Raw genomic sequence first — 17542 nt, forward strand, 5'->3', positions numbered from 1 at the left:
CAGGCGTCGCTGCAGGCCAGGTCGTCCCGGGTTTAAGTAGGGTGTGGGCGGGGCCAACGATACGAGTCACGTGACTCGAGCGGGCGGGAGGAGGAGGACTGAGAAAACGGCGAATTTACGCCTCACTTTCTCTTCAGGAAGGCGGGCGGAGCCGAAAACCAAACAAAAGTCTCCTGAGGGACAGGGGGCGGGACAGACCCGAGCGGACCGAGCCTCCAGCCCCGAGACTCTCGCGTAATTGGTTTTTCGGTTGTTGGTCACTGTGGCAGGGCGGTCTGCGGTCGGGTGAGACGTGGGGAGCAATGGCGACCTTTGTGAGCGAGCTGGAGGCGGCCAAGAAGAACCTGAGCGAGGCCCTGGGGGACAACGTGAAACAGTAAGAGCTGTTCTGGCACAGCCTCCGGGTCCCCGCGCCGGCGCTCCCCTGGTTTCGGGCCGCCGACCCTCCCTGGAAACGCCCCCCACCCCGCGCCGCCCCGAGGCCCGTGCTGCCTCGCGTCGCGGGCGGCGGGGCCTCCGGGCTTCTCGGGCCGGAGCCGGGCGGGCAGCCCGAACTCGCCCGGACGCCGGCGGGGCCGGGCCTCCCGGGACTCGGGCGGGCGCCTTCGCCCGGGACTCTCTGCCCTGGGTGGGGCGGGAGGGGCGCACTCCACGTCCAGGGGCCTACGGAGCGGTCGCGGGCCCCTGCGCGGAGTTTCGGGACGCGTGGGGCCTGCCCGGGGCCGAGTGACCCGGAGCCCGACACGCCCCGGCGGGATCGGGCACCGCGCCTGGCGGCCCGCCCCGGAGGGCTTCCTGGAGGCGGGAGCTTCCTGACGTCGGGGATGCGTAGATCGTGCGTTATAGAGCACTGACAGCATCACCGCGGTTATAGGGATGATCTCAGTAACGGACGCTGGTCACCCTTTAAGCCCCCTAACGTGCTGTCTCATCGGAGGTGTGAGGTCCGGACGGTTATTCTTCCCATTTGATAGACGTGAAGACCGAGTTCTAGGGAGGTTACGTAACCCTTCAGAAGTCACCAGGCCTCCCATGCCTGATTCCTGGCTCTGATGCCTTACGAGGGGTTCCAGAGCCGCCAGCACCCAGCCAGACCTGGGTTACGGCAGGGGACCGAGTCCGCCATCAGGGCCAGTGCCGATGGCGGGATGAACCGGCAGTAATCTGGCCGAGGCCGAAGCTAGATAAGATATTTCAGAAGTACAAGGACGAGTTTGGAAGTTTTCAGAACATTAATTGTTATTACAATTTTATATATTTTTTAAATATAGGAAACACATTTTAAATATTTAAAATTAGAATGCCTGTGTTGTTGCTGCTAGATGGCTTCTGGGATATTCCACGCATTTGCATTCCTCGGTAGATGGTCCCTTAAAAATAATGTTACTGCAGGAGCAAGGCGTTTGGGGGGACACTTTCTTATCTTTTTCTTTATATTCTTTATTATGAGCAGGCTGAAGTTACTTGGATGTCATACATTATTTTGTCATACATTATTTTTGATGGAGTTGACATTCTTCTTTTTATTCTAGCAAGATACACAGAATTCCCATGTAAGACTTTTTGAAAAGACTGGTTTATTTCTTTGAGATAGAGCAAGCATGAGCGGGAGGGGGAGACAGAATGACAAGCAGACTCCTCACTTGAGCACTGGTCCGGATCCTGCCCTGGGGCTCAGCGTCACCCTGAGATCATGACCTGACTGGAAATCAAGAGTCTAACACTTAACGAACTGTGCCACCAAAGCGCCCCAAGCAAAATATAATCCTTAAAGATTATTTTAATATTATGAACATTAATCAGACTTCTACAAACACTAGCATTAAAATCGAATCTATTATTTTGGCATAATTATTTAATTTTTTGTGAACATTTATTGACTCCCAAAGATAAAATAGTCCACCTAAAATTACATCTTAATATTCATGTTTACTGTCAATTTCTTTGCTTATTTAATTAATTGAAAATTATTTTAATTAGTAAAATTAAGTTTTCACCATTCATTAATTACTATAGTTTGTTACTTTTGTAATACTGACTGCTAAAATTTACATTTTTTTAAGCACAAAATTACTTTTTACTGTTACGTCTAGGATGCTTAAAATATTGGAAAGTGTTTCCATAATATAATAAATTTGAGAGACCTGCTGTGTGTGATTTACTGATGAGATGTGATGGTGACTTCTGTGATCCCACACATATCACACAGGGTTGCCAGAAATTTGAAGTTAGTATTCCCTATGTGGTCTTTAAAGGCCAATGCTGGCTCTCTGATGTTGGTCAAATACAGATGCGAAAGCTAAATTCGGTGCATCTGTAGGGTAAATCTCCATGAACAATGCAATCAAAATACGCTTTTGTGCCAGGAATAGCTAGTGGCATAGTGTGGTTTTGTATTTTTCCATTCTCTCACTGTCTTTTCCTCCTGCTCCTTAGAACACTATAACATCGCTCTATAGTGATGTCTCACATTTCTTCCATGAGTAGTTTGCTATGGTTTATACAACCTGCCCATTTACACATGGTCCTTGGTGGCAGGTAGAGCAGAGGCAGTGTAAAAGGAACCCAGATGAGAGTTGTTTTCTACTTAGCTTGTGGTCCGAATGTCCTTTACGTCAGGTTGCATGCCCTCATCAGCTTCTAGAAAGACGTGGCCTTTGTTAGTTAACTCACTTTGTGTCGTACCCCGGAGAGTGTCCTGTGTAGAGAAGTGTTGGATTATTTTTGGTGACTCTATCATATGTATTTAGTCGTCTCTAAGTCTCTCCAGTGCTTCCTCGTCTGACCCACTTGTATTTCTCTCCCATCATCCTCACCTTCACAGAGGCTGACTGACTTTTTCAACTAACTGTTAGGAACAGTTGTTTGTCCATGGCTATACAGCAAGGTAACACAGAGACCAGGGTTGGGGAGCAGGTCTTCCAGATTTTGGAAGGGGTGCTAGCCCTTTGGGCCGCGAAGTTTGTCCCTGGAGATCGGTGGTATCATGTTGGCAGAGCTTCCTGGTAGAGCCTGGTTTTACTTACAAGTTCGCATTCAAAATATGAGTGTATTTGCATCTTTCTTGTAAAATTGTGATGCAGGGTTTTTAAATAATGAAATTTGTCTCATGTTACTATCTTATTGGGTAGAATGGGACAGGAAAACACTTGTTTTTTTCTGTGGCACTTTATTTCATTTCATAATTGTTTCTGTCCTTAAAAAAAAAAGGGCATTTGAGTGTCTGTTGTTGGGAAGTTACCGACTAACGAGTGTGTAAGTATCAGGTGAGAAGTCATGCCAGACTCTAGAACTTAGCATATTTTGCTGTTGAGTGAAATGGGTCTTAGGCAGCTTTGACTCCCTTAAAGCTAGTTTTCTCCTGGAAAGAAGGAATGCGTGTGAAGCCGAAACTTTGCCTGCGGTTACTTGCACACGTAGTGGGTTACATACAGAGGCACCGACTCAGATGGCTTGAAGCGGATCTGTGTTTAGGAGAAGCCCTGCCAGAGGTATAGTAAGCCAGTGAGGGCATTCAGCCATCTCGTTTAGAAACCTTTTTTTTTTTTTTTGTCTTTTCTGTCAGGAACTCAAGTGAGCATCAGAAAGTAGCTAAGTGTGAATTGTAAGTGATTCTAAGATATGGACTGAGTGACTCTTCTTTCGGCTTCATAAGGAAGGGGCAGCTTCCTTGAGCACTGAATCAGGGGCTGTGGATGTGGAAAGTCGTATTTTACTCCTATTTCTAATCTAGGTATAAAGGATCAAATCTCTCTCTCACTCTTTTTTTTCCTGCTAGTTAACTGGAACCTTTTATGATTAGTGGTTGGTTTTCACTTTAAAAACCACTAGGTTTCTCCTACCCATGGGTGTTTTCTTCGTGGTGAGGCAATTTAGAAACTCATTACTTCAGCTGATAGATTAAAACTTGAGTTCATTTGAAGGGAAGGAGGTTATAGGATCAGAATGAATGACCCTTTCCCAACCCATAAAACATACACCTTTTAAAATATAGATCTTTTTTTTTTTTAGTTGGGGGATGATTGACATATGACATATAACATGACATTAGTTTCAGGTGTGCAACAAGTATTCTATGTAAATTGCAAAATGATTATCACAGTAAGTTAGTATCTGTCATGATACATAGTTACAAAGCTTTTTCTTGTGAACTTTTAAGATCTCTCAGCTGCTTTCAAATATATGATACTGTATTATTAACGGTAGTTAATAATGAGAATGCGTATCTGAAATTCATATTTAAGTTAATACCTTTAATAATAATACTTTAAAAATATAAATCTTAAATGTAGAATTCTGGAGGGTAATCTTTTAGAAAGGTTAACAGTGAGGAATGAAAGGTACAGCTGTGGTTTTGACTAATTCATTCATGAACCCAATTATGTGACTACCTGCCAGTCACTTCTGGGAAAAACTTTTTTCTTTCTTTTCCTTCTGTCGGTATTCTGATTCCTAGGTGTGTTGGTTTTCAAGGCTGCCATAACAAAATACCACAGGGGGCGGCTTAAACAACAGACACTCGTTTTCTCATCCTTCAGGAGGGTGGAAGTCTGGCTTCAAGGTGTCATCAGGGCTGTTTTTTCTGACTCCTCTCCCCTTGGCTAGTAGATGGCCACTGTCTGGTTGTGTGTGTGTGTCTCTGTCCTAATCTCTTCTTACAAGGATGCCCATCACATGGGCTGAGGGCCCACCCTGAAGATGCTAATTTAATTTAATTACCTCTTTAAAGGCTTTAAAGTACTTCCTGGGTGCTGGGGGCTGGGGCTTCAACATACGAATTTGGGGAGAGGAACACAACTGAGCGTATTATACGGTAGGGAATGCAAAATTTCCCGCCCTGGGTTTTGGAACAGGTAAGGTGAATTTCGGAAAGAAGCAGACCCCTTGGTTCTTAATACTGCTTCTGCCTTTGCAGATACTGGGCTAACTTAAAGTTGTGGTTCAAGCAGAAGATCAGCAAAGAAGAGTTTGACCTTGAAGCTCATAGACTTCTCACACAGGATAATGGTAAAATAATTATCTGGGGAGTTATTTTACTGTTCTGAAGTTTTCCCAGACTTGTAATAAATGGCAAATAAGTAATTGCAGTAATAAATTGCAATATATTTTGTAGTCTTCTCAGTTAAAAAAATAAAATTGGGGTTTTAGTGGTATGTAAGATTATTTTAATACTATGAATATTAAAAATAAAGTGTAAAGAATGGCAGGGTAGGGGATAATCCAAAGTCAAATAATGGTTTCCTTACGATTTAAATATTTTGTATTTGACTTATGATAATCTTCCCTTTTTCAGTCCATTCTCACAACGATTTCCTCCTGGCTATTCTGACACGTTGTCAGATTTTGGTGTCTACACCAGGTAAGGGAGTGTAAATACTTCCAGGGACGTCCGTCAGCAAAGCCACTGAGCACCGGGCTTTAGTTTCCTTTAACAGACACATCTGTTGCGCAAAAAGGAAATGATCTTTGAACCGCTCAGAAGAAAACCTTTATTATACAGGTGCAGCCTGTTTCTTAGAACCTTCGTAAAGCCGGTGATTTCCCTGCGCTTAGATTGACTTTGGTCTTTACTCTCCGCTCAGCTTGATTTTGGATGACTTCAACGAAGGACGCACAGGAAGAGGGTGGGCAGTCAGGATGCCGAAGCGGAGGGCAGCAGGTGTCAGCAGCGGGTTTCCGTGACACAGGGATGGGGAGTGAGGGTTAGGTGCAGGGGAAGCCACCACATGGGGTGAAGACCTGGACTTGGACTGTCTCACTTACATGCTCAAGGAGGAGAGTAGCACCTGGAAGGTGAGAGCTGCCTTTTGGGGGGTAGGTAGAAGCTGGTCCTGTCACTTCGCCCTGAATAGGTATAGATAGAAACAATGACTACTGGTTTTTTGCTAAAGTGGTGCAAGTCACTTCTTTGAACCATCTTGCTTGAATCAAGTAGTCGAAAATAAATAATTTAAATACATTAAAAATTTGCCTTGCAGTAAAACTTATCCTGAGCTCTTGTTAAAAACTGGGATTTATAGGGCCCTCCTGGTGTAGATTGAGTATTTTTGTTTTTAAAGGACCCGTGGTGATTGTGACGGCCATCTTTATATAGAAGTGACTACTAGAACTTTCTGTCATTTCCCTCTGCTAACCTCTGCTGTATGAGAAAGCGTTCACATGGAACCTCCTCCAGGCCGAGTCCTCACACTTGGAAAAGCTGTCGTTGGCGCAGAGTAGTGAACAGTGAGCGTTTGTTTGTGGGGAGTGGGGTCAGGCGGGGCTGTTTCCCCGAGCCCACCCGCCCCGTGCTGCACGTGGTCACGGGTGTCCGATTTCTCATGTTCTGTTTCCTTCAGACAGGGGTGGACTTCAACTAGTTGGGTCATAGAGGCGATCCACTCCTCTGTGTAAAATTTAATTTATCAGGAAAGCCAACATGGTGAGACCTAGATCGTGCTTTTCATGTCCGTGTGTTCTAAAAAGTGCGCGGAAAGGGTGAGCGGTGGGACCGGGAGTAAAAACCCTGGCTGAGAGGAGTCAAGAGACTTAGGCGCAAGTTGAGGTTTTTCCACTGGCTTAGGTGGCATAGGTAATTATTCGGTGTTCTTGCTTTCACACTTACAAAATACAGTAAGATTTGCCCTACAGATATATATTAAAAAGCGTACAAGAGAACAGTGAAAAAGTACTCTTGAAAGTAAAAAAAGAAATTGCCAAACAAACATGGAGTGGTATTAGAAAGTGTTAAGTGGCTGATTTTAACTAAATAAAGCCTTTGATAGGCATGAATGTTTGTTACTGCTTATTTTAAAATAAAGGATAAAACATTTGGAATTTGAGAGGTTACTTCTCTATCAGGCCTACAACCATTAATGAAATTAATGAATGAATTAATGAAATTAATGGTTGCTGGCATCAAAGAGATGATTTAAAAGTGAAAAATAGAAATAGTTCTTTGTACGTATACTACTTAGGGGTGGGTTTTCTGTTTTTCTAAGCTAGGCAGGAAAAATGATTTTCGTAATATTGATAGAGCGACTGCAGTGCAACAGACACGGTCAGTCATTCTTGTTAACCTTCACAACAGCTGTTTAGAGTAGGTATTAGCCTCCTTTTTTATGGATTAGGAAACTTTAGAGAAAACAAAAGGAAATAAAAAGCAAAACTTAACTGACACCTTCTGCGACCAGTAAGTGGAAGCGTTGGGTCCGCACTGAAATCTGCCTGCTGCGGGAAAGCTGGCCTTGTTGCCGGCCCGACCTCACTCACTGTGCGGTGCGTCCTCGCTGGGACTGTGGTCACACATCAGCAGCGTCACCCAATGCCCAGGCCCCTCCGGCAGGAGTAGGCTTTGCTGGGAATCGTCCGCAATCGGCTGACTTCATCCAGGAGACTGGGTGTTCCAAAAAGACATTGGAAGTGGTGGAGAGGAGGAACTTGACTTCCCAAACAGTCCCCCCCCACCCCCCGCTACTTTCTAATTCCAGTCTAGTTAATATGCAGTGCTATGTCAGTTTCGGGTGTGCAATATAGTGATTCAACAGTTCTGTACTCAGTACTCATCGTAAGTGTCCAGATAGCTCTTTTTTAGCTGACAGACTTGGAGTATTTTTTTTAAAGCTTTAAAAATTCATTCTTCAAAAAACATCAAAATGGAAGTAATGTTTTTGCTTAGATGATGAGTGGCCTTTTTTTCCCCCTATCTTATTAAAATTGGGGGGGGGGGTTTCAAGTGTACTGTATGAGCTTGGATTACTTTGCCTTTTTTTTAGCCTCTGAACTATACATACACTCATGGTTAGAAAGAAATGATACAGACAGTCTTATAATGAAAAGTTCCTTCCCACTCCTAGACTTTTTCCTCAAAGACAACCACTTTGTTTCTTGATCTTCTGGTAGGACTTCGATAGCTCCTCATTGGAACTTAAATCTCTTTCTGTATTTACTGATTTTAGACATCTGCATTAATGCTTTGTGTTTGTGAGATTTCTTCAACTCTTTCAATCTTTCTGTCCAGTGCATTCTTTTTTTTTTTTTTTCTTAAGATTATATTTTTTTATTTGAAAGAGAGAGAGAACACAAGCAGGGGAAGCAGCAGAGGGAGAGGGGGAGGCAGGCTTCCCACGGATCAGGGAGCCCGACTCGGGGCTCGATCTCAGGACCCCGGGATCAGGACCTGAGCCGAAGGCAGACATTTAACCCACTGAGCCACCCAAGCGCCCCTCCAGTGCATTCTTTAATTCAGCAATTTTTACAATACCTTCTTTTTGTTTTATGGATATACATCTTTTCAAACTTCTCTGAAGACCCCAGTTAGAAATTATTTGAAGTCCTTTGTGTTGCCTGAATTCTTTAGTCTGGGACCTCCGTTTTCTGTTTGTTGAGCTTGGGCTTTCAGATCATGTTACAGATGATCGTCCGATGTCTGGTGACGCATGTTGAAGAGTGAAGCATACGACGCCTGGGGGTTTTGCTGTAGCGGCTGCTGACGGGAGGCCAGCTCGGCTGGGGCTCCTCACATGTCAGCACGCGGAGAGTTGTGCTCTGGGCTGCCAGCATCTGTACCAACGACCTCAGGATAGCCCAGAAGTTTTGTTCCGTTTAGCTAGGGGAGCGTTGGCCATCCTCTTGCCCCATCCCCACCCCGCCCCTTCCCCCTGCTGTTATAAACACTGCGCTGGGCCAGCTTCAGGGCCTGTGAACTGCCCATGAACTCCGAAGGGCCCCTTACTTGGCTTAGGGCTCTACCATGGTTGCTCGAAAATTGTAAATGTTTGAACAGGGGACCCTGAATTTTTATTTTGTACCGAGCACACTGCCAGGGGTGAGGGAAGGGGTTTGTGTATGCGATTTTTGAGTACAGACCTTCCGTTAATCTTGTTTTTAACCTTACTGACCCCTCCGGTTTCCACTGTACTCACCTTCTCCAAATCCAGACTTTGTGGATTTCTGCTGTGCAGGTTGACTGCTTTCTGCATTTCCCAACCTTGCCTAGCCTAGGCTACTGCTGGATTACGGCTTCCGTGTGTCTGCTTTAATTTAGCACCTCTTTAGCTCATTGGTTTTTTGGTTTTTTTAAAAGATTTTATTTATTTATTTGACAGAGAGAGATCACAAGTAGGCAGAGAGGCAGGCAGAGAGAGAGGGGGAAGCAGGCTCCCTGCTGAGCAGAGAGCCCGATGCGGGGCTCGATCCCAGGACCCTGAAATCATGACCTGAGCCGAAGGCAGAGGCTTAACCCTCTGGGCCCCCCGGGCGCCCCTCTTTAACTCATTGTTGGAGTTCGTTGGGCTCTCATCTTGTTTCACTCGTCTTCCTTTTTGTCACCGTCGTGGATACATGCTGTTTCCTTTTCACTATTACCATTTTTAGTTGGTCTTGGAAGAGAGAGGAGATTTGTGTGCTCTGTTCGCCATCTTGAACTAGAAAATTCTGTCCTTTTTTGATACTACTGCTACTCATAAGCAAAGAAAGCACCCAATAAACATTAATTAAAATAGAAAAAACAAGTTTGTCTTCATAAAGAAATAAGTTTGGTTACAGCTGAAAAAACACGATTTGAGAGGATTCATAATTTTGTTTAGAAAGTAGAAAGAGAAGATCTGAATTTAAGCATTTATTATTTAGTTTCATTACTTGAGCATTCCATACTTTTTTAGCCCAAAATGAAAGCAAACTTAGCAGTTGACAACTGTCATTATTTTCTCTTACGGTTATGATTTTTCTCTCGCACAGAGGGTGCTGGATCTTTGCCCTGGACAGGGGGTTCTGCAGCTAAACCTGGAAAACCAAAGGGGAAGAAAAAGCTTTCTTCTGTTCGTCAGAAATTTGATGTAGGTTGTTATTCGATAGATCTTGGTAACAACTGATTTACATGCTGGTGTGATGAAACTGGCTTTCATTTCTAAATAAATCTTAAAATACTGGTAGTAGAGTTGAAAAAGGGGGGCCATGATTCAGGGGGAAAGATGTTACTGTATTTGAAGTTGATGAGAGTTTCAAAGATTCTGAGTCCCAAGTGGTCTGAGTTTTTATAGTTCCAGTTTGTTACAACATAAGTATTAATAGGTTTTCATTAGTACCTCACGATTTTTTAATGATTCAAAAAGTATGCCTGTATTCTTTCTCCTCTTAAAATATTTTTGTGGAATGAATAATGTTTCACCCATTGAAGACTTCTGCTCCCTGGCTACAGGACGCCTGGAGGTCTCTGGCAGGATCCTGGTGATGCCCAGCTAGGCCCTGAGCCTCTGGGGATCAGCAGGGGTTGATGAGGGGTTTGGCTGTAACACTTGTAAACATTTTAGAATAACTTGCTTTTTTGTTCGTATTTGGGGAAGAAAGTTTCTCAAAAGTATTCCTTTTATAGATTTGACTGGTAGTTGATAGGTTTGTTGATTAACATCAACAAACATTTATTGCTACCTTTGCTCTGTGTTTTCTATCAATCGTATTCAATCCAGAGGGCATCAGTATCTCCAGAGAAGCGTACCTTGGTTTAGAAAGGGATATTTGATATAAAATACAGTTTTATACTTGGAAAATGGAAAAACAACCAGTGTTCCTTCTGTAATACAAACTTTAAATGGGGACAGGTCATATTCGCTACCAGCAGCTTCTCTGCCACCGATGATGGAGAGACCAGATGGGCTGTCTGGATGTACCCGAGGAAGGCAGAAGTTTTTTGGGTGGGACAAGATTGGGAAACACTAGTTTATTTTATTTTTTTAAGGATTTATTTATTTATTTTAGAGAGAGAGTGCACACACGTGCTCTTCTAGGACCAAGGGAGAGGCAGAGGGAGAAAGGATCTCAGACAGGCTCCTTGCTGGGTGCAGAGCCCTACTTGGGGCTTGACCTCATGACTCTGAGATGATGACCTGAACTGAAATCAAGAGTCAGACGGGCACTTACCCAACTGAGCCATCCAGGCGCCCCAAGAAAAGCTATTTTAAATAATTAGAATGATATGTCTTAGCGAGATTCTGTGTTGAGGATTTTAAGTAGAAGATGATATAAAGTAGTTACACTGGTGTTCTCTTGCAATACCTGTTATTAGAGGTTATGTTGGTTGGCTCGGCTTTTAGAGCGTAATTGGAATATTACTCTCTATTTCTACTTTCAGAATTTGCTTACTTACAAGTATACTCTGACTTGTTTAAAAATAGTTTTGTATTTTCTCCTTTCCCCTAATTGTATTTTTAAGCACAGAGCCATATCTTCTGTGATTACCCAGGTGTTCACTGAACAGAACAGACCACTGTGCGCACTGCCACTGTTCCCATTAGCTCATGTCTGCGTTATTACTATGTAATGGGTGTGACTGTGATTATTTGTGCATGAGTTACTAATGTTTTTTTAACACCCTGTGGTATGGTTTTGGTGGCATTAATTTGTGGGATCTCAAGCCGTAAATTGGTTACTTTTCTTTGCATTATTGCTTGCCACTGTGATGAATAATTTTGAAAAGTTTTCTTACCCATAGCATAGATTCCAGCCTCAAAATCCCCTCTCGGGAGCCCAGCAGTTTGTGGCAAAGGATCCCCAAGATGATGATGACTTGAAACTTTGTTCCCACACAATGATGCTTCCCACTCGGGGTCAGCTTGAAGGGAGGATGATAGTGACCGCTTACGAGCACGGGTTGGACAACGTCACGGAGGAGGCGGTCTCAGCTGTTGTCTATGCCGTGGAGGTTAGTTTGCTGGTGACAGGAACATTCTTACAAGTTGGGTGTAACGAGCTTGGGTGTGTTGTTGAAAGTTGGGACTGCAAGAAAAGAACCAAAATGTTGCCATCTCGGAGTTGTCATCTTGAAATTGTTTTCTTTGGTGGAGGGAAGCACCCCGTGGTCCAAGCAGTTGCCTTCAGTTAACAGCCTAAGCTCTTCAGAAAGGTTAATTAGGGCATAACACTTGTACTTGACTTGGTGTTTAATTTAACAGGGAAACCGTTTTAAGGGGGAAAAAGAGTTTGAGAATCGTAAAGATTAAAATCACTGGTGTTTGCTGTGGCACAGCCTTTAAAGAGCATTAGACTTGGTTTCCAAGCAGTGGGATTCTTGCCTCACCTCACCACATCTTCCACTGATCCATCCACTTCATGCATTCAGTTACTGGACAAGGTATATGGGGTCTGTAGTCCCGGGTATGCCGGGCGATATTGGGTAACCCTCAATACTTGGGGGCCCCACTTCCTCACATGTACCTCAAAGATCATAAGAGCTGTCTCATGAAGTTGTAAACATTAAAGGAATTCTGTGTGGAAATGACAGTTTACATCATTCAGGCCTGGGTGTGAGATGATCTTACTGGTGTACTTGAAACACCAGGCCTGATCCCGACTCCGCCGTTGCTAGCAGTAGGCTGGGGCCAGCTCTGTCTCTTTATTTTCACAGACATTTTCCATTCCCCTCTTATGTACTTGGTGCTCATAAAGAGATACTAAATACCTGATTTTTTGCTTATTTCCTAGATATTTGTTGTACATGTGGCTTTTGAGAGAGCCAAGGTTCTTTTCTTGCAAGGATTTTACTAGATTGAGCATTACAACCAATAAATCTTAGATCTTGAAACTTCTTGTCTTATTTTTAAAGCCTCCTTTAAAAAGTTTCATGTAATTTTTTTTTGTACTTTCATTTAAAGCTATCTGAAAATTCTTTTTTTGAGAAAGGAGCCAGTTTTAGGGTATAAACAACTTCTTTAATAAATTACGTGTAGAGCAAGCCCCTATTAAATAGAACTAAATAAAAATAGCGCGGCTCCCTCCTTCGTGTGGCTCCCTGGTAAACCTTCATTTGGGTCCACCATATGCCAGCCTGTCTCGCGCCTCCGTCCACTGAACACTAGTAAACGTTTTTTAGTCAATGGAAGTTTTATGATTTGCTTTTAAACAGGAGTTCATGCTGTTCTCCTTTCTTTACTTGTTTTCACAGAATCACCTGAAAGATATATTGACATCTGTTGTGTCCAGAAGGAAAGCTTATCGGTTACGTGACGGTCATTTTAAATATGCCTTTGGGAGTAACGTGACCCCACAGCCTTACCTGAAGAACAGTGTCGTGGCGTACAACAACTTAATAGAGAGGTACATGGGGTTGCTTGTGATGGCGCAGCCCTTCTTTCTAGCTGGCGCGCTTCTGTCCTGTGTCCCGTCGCTGGTGAATGATTGGTCACTCCATTCCTGTAAGTCTAAGTACCTTTGAGACCAGGGCGGTTTGCTTTCTGGAGCTGCATCCTTGCTTGGTAACTGGTGAAGTACTTGGTGCTGTTTATCAGAGGCGAAGTTGGCGAGGCTGCCACGTGTGGTTCGACGTGAGTGCCTCGTGCCTGGCATCTTCCGAAGTGCACTGGAGTGGTGCCCTGGGGCGGTGCGTTCTCAGGGCTCCTGAGCGCCCGCCCCGCCCGGGGGTAGCAGCGGGGCTGCGCTCAGTCGGAAGCGCGCCTGTGACTGTTGGGTCAGGGTTGGGTGGCTCGGTGGTGGGAGGAGGGCTGGGAAGTGTTTCTCTGCCTCCTTGTGTGGCTCCTGTGGCGGTAGCTCCAGACAGTGGCCTACTGGGTCCCATTGCTCCTGGCAGACCTGGTCTCGGCCCGCGACTGCGGGATTCCTCTGTCCGCCCTCCGGGGACGGCTCCCGGGACTTGTAACCGCCGGAGTCTTCGCTTCATGAGATGACCTGGATGACCTTTCATCTATCCCTGTGGGGTCTGTCTTCACCCCTACCTTCCTTTCTTCCTTCCCAGCAAATAATTTAGTCCAGAGTTTAAGCCTTTGGGAAAGAAAAAGCAGTGATGTCATTTTTCTCGTGGTGACTGCAGTGACTGAATTTCTTTGAGCGCCAGTTGGCTGGTTGGTCAGGGAGATGACAGGAAGGTACACGTTCCGAGAGCAAAGTGTGACTGGGAAGGCCGCTGGGAGGGACGTCGGTGGAGAACTAACAGGAAGGGAAGGTAGAAGGTGTGGTAGGACGAGGTGAAGGGTGGGAAGCTGAGAAAGAGTTGGACACAGCAAAGTGTTGACAGCACGTGGAGGGGTTGAACCAGATTCTCCTTCGTGGCTAAAGTCCTTGAGGTGGCTCACACGGGCCCTCCGAAGAGCACCGTTTGTACTCAGATTGCCGGGTGTGAGGGTTTCCATGCTCAGTCGCATTCAGGCCTATCTGTGTGGGAGTACTTGTTCTCTTTTGTAAGCCATTCTTTTCTAGGAAACAACAACAACAACAAAAAAACAAGAAAGGGGGTTGGAGGGGGGAGCTCCTTGTAGTGGCTGAATGCTGGGAGTAGTGTTTCTGACCCCGCCAGGCCTCCTGAGCTGCCCTCTCTCCCCGCTGGCCGGTCCCTGGAGGGCTTCTGCCTCGCTGCTGGCTGCTTCGTCCGTCCCCCAGCAGGGCTGACTTTCCTGATGCCCTTACCCACTCTCATACCCCGCTTCTGCGCGTTCCTGAGTTACCTCCTCACTGTTGTGTTACCTCTGGGATGGTCTTCCGAATTGTGTAGGTCATCTCCTACAGTTTTATGATATAAAAATTGTGCCTGCCTTCCCTGCTGGTACTCTATCTAGGTCCTGTTTTGGGAAATTGGCAGGATTTGGATTTTCTCCATCCTCCATTTTTGCTTATTGCTTATTCTGTGCTGTATCTTCTTTTCTTGGATGTTATTTTTCAGTCCTATTGTCTCCAGTTACATTTTATCTTCCTCTCTCGTCAGTGTTTCAATTTCATTTTCCTTTAATTAAGTCGCTACCCCCACGCCCCCCACCCCCTGGACTAGAAGCACTTCAAGGGCAGGAAACAATTTTGGCTCAGTGTCCTGAGCTTAGTAAATATTTTAACATTGTGGAGAGAGGCGTGTAAGTGTAGTTGCTCTGCATTCTGTTTCCAGCTTGACAGATGGGCTGCCTTTAAAAATGTAAATTATGGGCTACTGATGTATATACTAGCTAAAAATTAATTGGGTTTGTAATTGGGTTTCTCGTTCATTTGAAGATATTTTTAATAAGATGTATTAAAGTCCATTTCTATTCTAGTTGTTCAGTGGTCTCCTTCCTAGTTACTGGCTTTGTTTCCAGTCCTCCAGCCTTTTCTGCTCCTTGTGCCGGTCAGAATCCCGCTTCCTACCCGCCCCCCGATGACGCGGAGCAGCAGGCAGCCCTCCTCCTGGCGTGCTCCGGGGACACTCTGCCCGCCTCTTTGCCTCCTGTCAACATGTACGACCTTTTCGAAGCTCTGCAGGTAACTCTTGGCCCCTTCAGGTTGGCCTAGATTTAGGGATAGGTTCAAAGTTTCTGCGAGTTTACGAAGATATTCAGTAGCCTTTCCTCTTCCTGGTTTTGGTTTTCCGTTTTGAGTTCATTAAAGCCGTTCATACTACCTTCATGTTTCAGATCCAGGGTCCAGGCTTCCTTCCTCCTCCCTTCTTCCCTCTCCCAGACCCCACAGGCCCCGCAAAAGAAATAAAAGAAAAAAAAAAAATCCTCTGTTCCCTTACTCCTATTTCAGAGGCTTGTTACTTGTTTTCTTGTTATCTAGTTGGAGCTTCACTAGACTCTGGCTTCTAGTCAGTAGATTTGTGCAACTTTTGTGTGTGTTGGTGGATAGAGCCCTTTTTAATTTTATATGTTGGAAAAATACATACACTGAAGCGAAATCGGAAACATGCAAATATTTGAATCACAGGTGCACAGGGAAGTCATTCCTACACATACCGTCTACGCTCTCAACATAGAAAGGATCATCATGAAGCTCTGGCACCCCAATCACGAAGAACTGCGGCAGGACAAAGTCCACCGCCAGCGCCTGGCGGCCAAGGAAGGCCTGTCGCTCTGCTGAGTTAGGGCGGTCTGAGGGGACGGGACCCTCAGCGAATTCATTGGTTGTTGAGAATTGGATGTTTTTTGGGTCCACATTTCAAGGCTGAAGTGTACAGTGTAAATATAAATTTTCCTATGGAAATGTGACACTGAGTACATTTTGTGTTGCTACTGTGAAGCCATTAATATAAATCTGACTTTGCTCATGACCCATGTCTCTGTATGTGTGTGTGTTCTCAGTTATGGGAGGAAGCACTGAAAAAATTCTGTGCCTGGATTAGAAAAGTTTTTGGGCATCTGAGGCTTAGTGTCCTGTGGTCTACACGTGAGGTAGATGACATCCTAGAACAAAGAAGCTGTTATAACTTAGTCCCCATGATCAGCAGGGACATCTGTGTTTTCAGTGGCCGCATATATTCTATATCTGGCAAGTCTGACATCTCTGCCTTTCTTCTAAAGAACTGCTCTTGCATTTTGGTTGAAATAATCCACACAGTGTTAAAAATCATATACCTCCTTTAGTGACCAGTTTAACAGATATAGGTGTCTCCCTCAAAGTTCATTACAACTCCATAGAAAATAGGACCTAGAAATGCTGTGCTGTTAGACAAAGTCCTTTTTTTGCATTAAAAACCAAAACAACAACAACAAAACAAAAACCTCGAATATAATTAATCTTACAAAGTTTTTTCTTATAACTTGTTTCTTTTATAGTTGCTATGCCCAAGGACTTTGGTCGGCAAGTCCATCTACTGACTATTTCTATAGAATATGTTTTAAAAGGCCCACATACACATACTAGATTTATACTTAGAAATTCCCCAGTTCCTCTGCAGTATGTTTCTATCCTTTATCCAATGATAAACTGAAAATAATTTACATTTGGCAGTGTTACTAATAATAAAGTTTGTTTTTTTTAGAAGTGATGCTTTTTACTCAGAAGATAGTATAGGGCTATGCTAGAATGTTTGGATGGGCTGTGTAGGGCTACGTGATCTATGTATCGACGGACTTGTTCACATGGTTCAGTATTTGGATCTGTGTATTTGATTTTGTACTTTAAATGTGACAAATAAACCTTTCAGGAGAAAACTTCTTTTTGTGTGTTTATTAAAATAAACATACAAGGAAAACTGCCTCCTACAGAAGTTTGAACAGCCCTGCTCTCTGAGATCTTAGCAGACTTTGCAGAGGGATGCGCTAGATGAGAAACATTATAGAATGGGTTCCGACTTCAGCATGCCATTTCTTCCTTTTGGGATGTGTAAACTAAAAAGAAAAACACCCTGGTTTCAGTTCTTGGCACAAGTCTGAGAAGTCCTTCAGAATTTTAGGTAATTTTTTAGATTGAGAAAAATTTGCAGTGATACCTAGTGAATGTAGTGGCTTTGTTTTGGGCCGTCTGTACATCCGGGGACGTAAAGCTTTATGCAGTCCTTCGATGGAGAGCAGCCGGGGCCTCAGCCGTGTCCTGCTGCCTGTCACAGTGACGGCTTCCAGGGAGCAAGTCGCTGGTGCTCTCTAGGATCCGGCCTGCCTACATCAAGGTCACCTGCTTTGGTGGGACCACAGGCCACCAGAGGACACCCTTTCTCTTGTGTGTTTTGGGCTTAAATGAAAATCTGCTTTTCATGCCGGTCTTCCTCAAGAATCATTTTGGAAAGTGGAGAGGTGGGATCGAAGGTAGAGGGATACTTGGGATTTTTCAAGGGAGTCTCTGAAAGATTTGAACACCTCTGTTCCACCAAAGATTG

The 17542-nt window shown here is 44.4% G+C and overlaps 1 protein-coding gene across 2 annotated transcripts; it reads left to right on the forward strand.

Moving 5' to 3' along the window:
- The first annotated feature begins 67 nt into the window (after window positions 1-67).
- Window positions 68-16880, forward strand: TADA1 (transcriptional adaptor 1). 2 transcript variants are annotated; one of them, XM_082702781.1, is made up of 8 exons: window positions 68-376; window positions 4916-5007; window positions 5294-5359; window positions 9718-9815; window positions 11468-11677; window positions 12917-13068; window positions 15048-15210; window positions 15655-16880. In XM_082702781.1, the coding sequence occupies exons 1-8, from the start codon at window positions 303-305 to the stop codon at window positions 15805-15807; spliced, it is 1008 nt and encodes a 335-aa protein (XP_082558907.1). In that variant the 5' UTR covers window positions 68-302; the 3' UTR covers window positions 15808-16880. The 2 variants fall into 2 exon arrangements, with proteins under 2 accessions (XP_082558907.1, XP_082558908.1); XM_082702782.1 differs by having other exon boundaries at window positions 15082-15210.
- The last annotated feature ends 662 nt before the right edge of the window (window positions 16881-17542 follow it).

The sequence above is a fragment of the Mustela nivalis genome (genome assembly GCF_964662115.1).
Source record: "Mustela nivalis genome assembly, chromosome: 16".
Taxonomy (NCBI): domain Eukaryota; kingdom Metazoa; phylum Chordata; class Mammalia; order Carnivora; family Mustelidae; genus Mustela; species Mustela nivalis.

Bases quoted from the DNA above. Each gene is read 5' to 3' on its own strand.
- TADA1 (XM_082702781.1), top strand. From the start codon at position 303: ATGGCGACCTTTGTGAGCGAGCTGGAGGCGGCCAAGAAGAACCTGAGC. The intron at 5,008-5,293 runs GTAAAATAATTA...TCCCTTTTTCAG, and splicing joins ACTTCTCACACAGGATAATG to TCCATTCTCACAACGATTTC. The intron at 15,211-15,654 runs GTAACTCTTGGC...TTTGAATCACAG, and splicing joins ACCTTTTCGAAGCTCTGCAG to GTGCACAGGGAAGTCATTCC.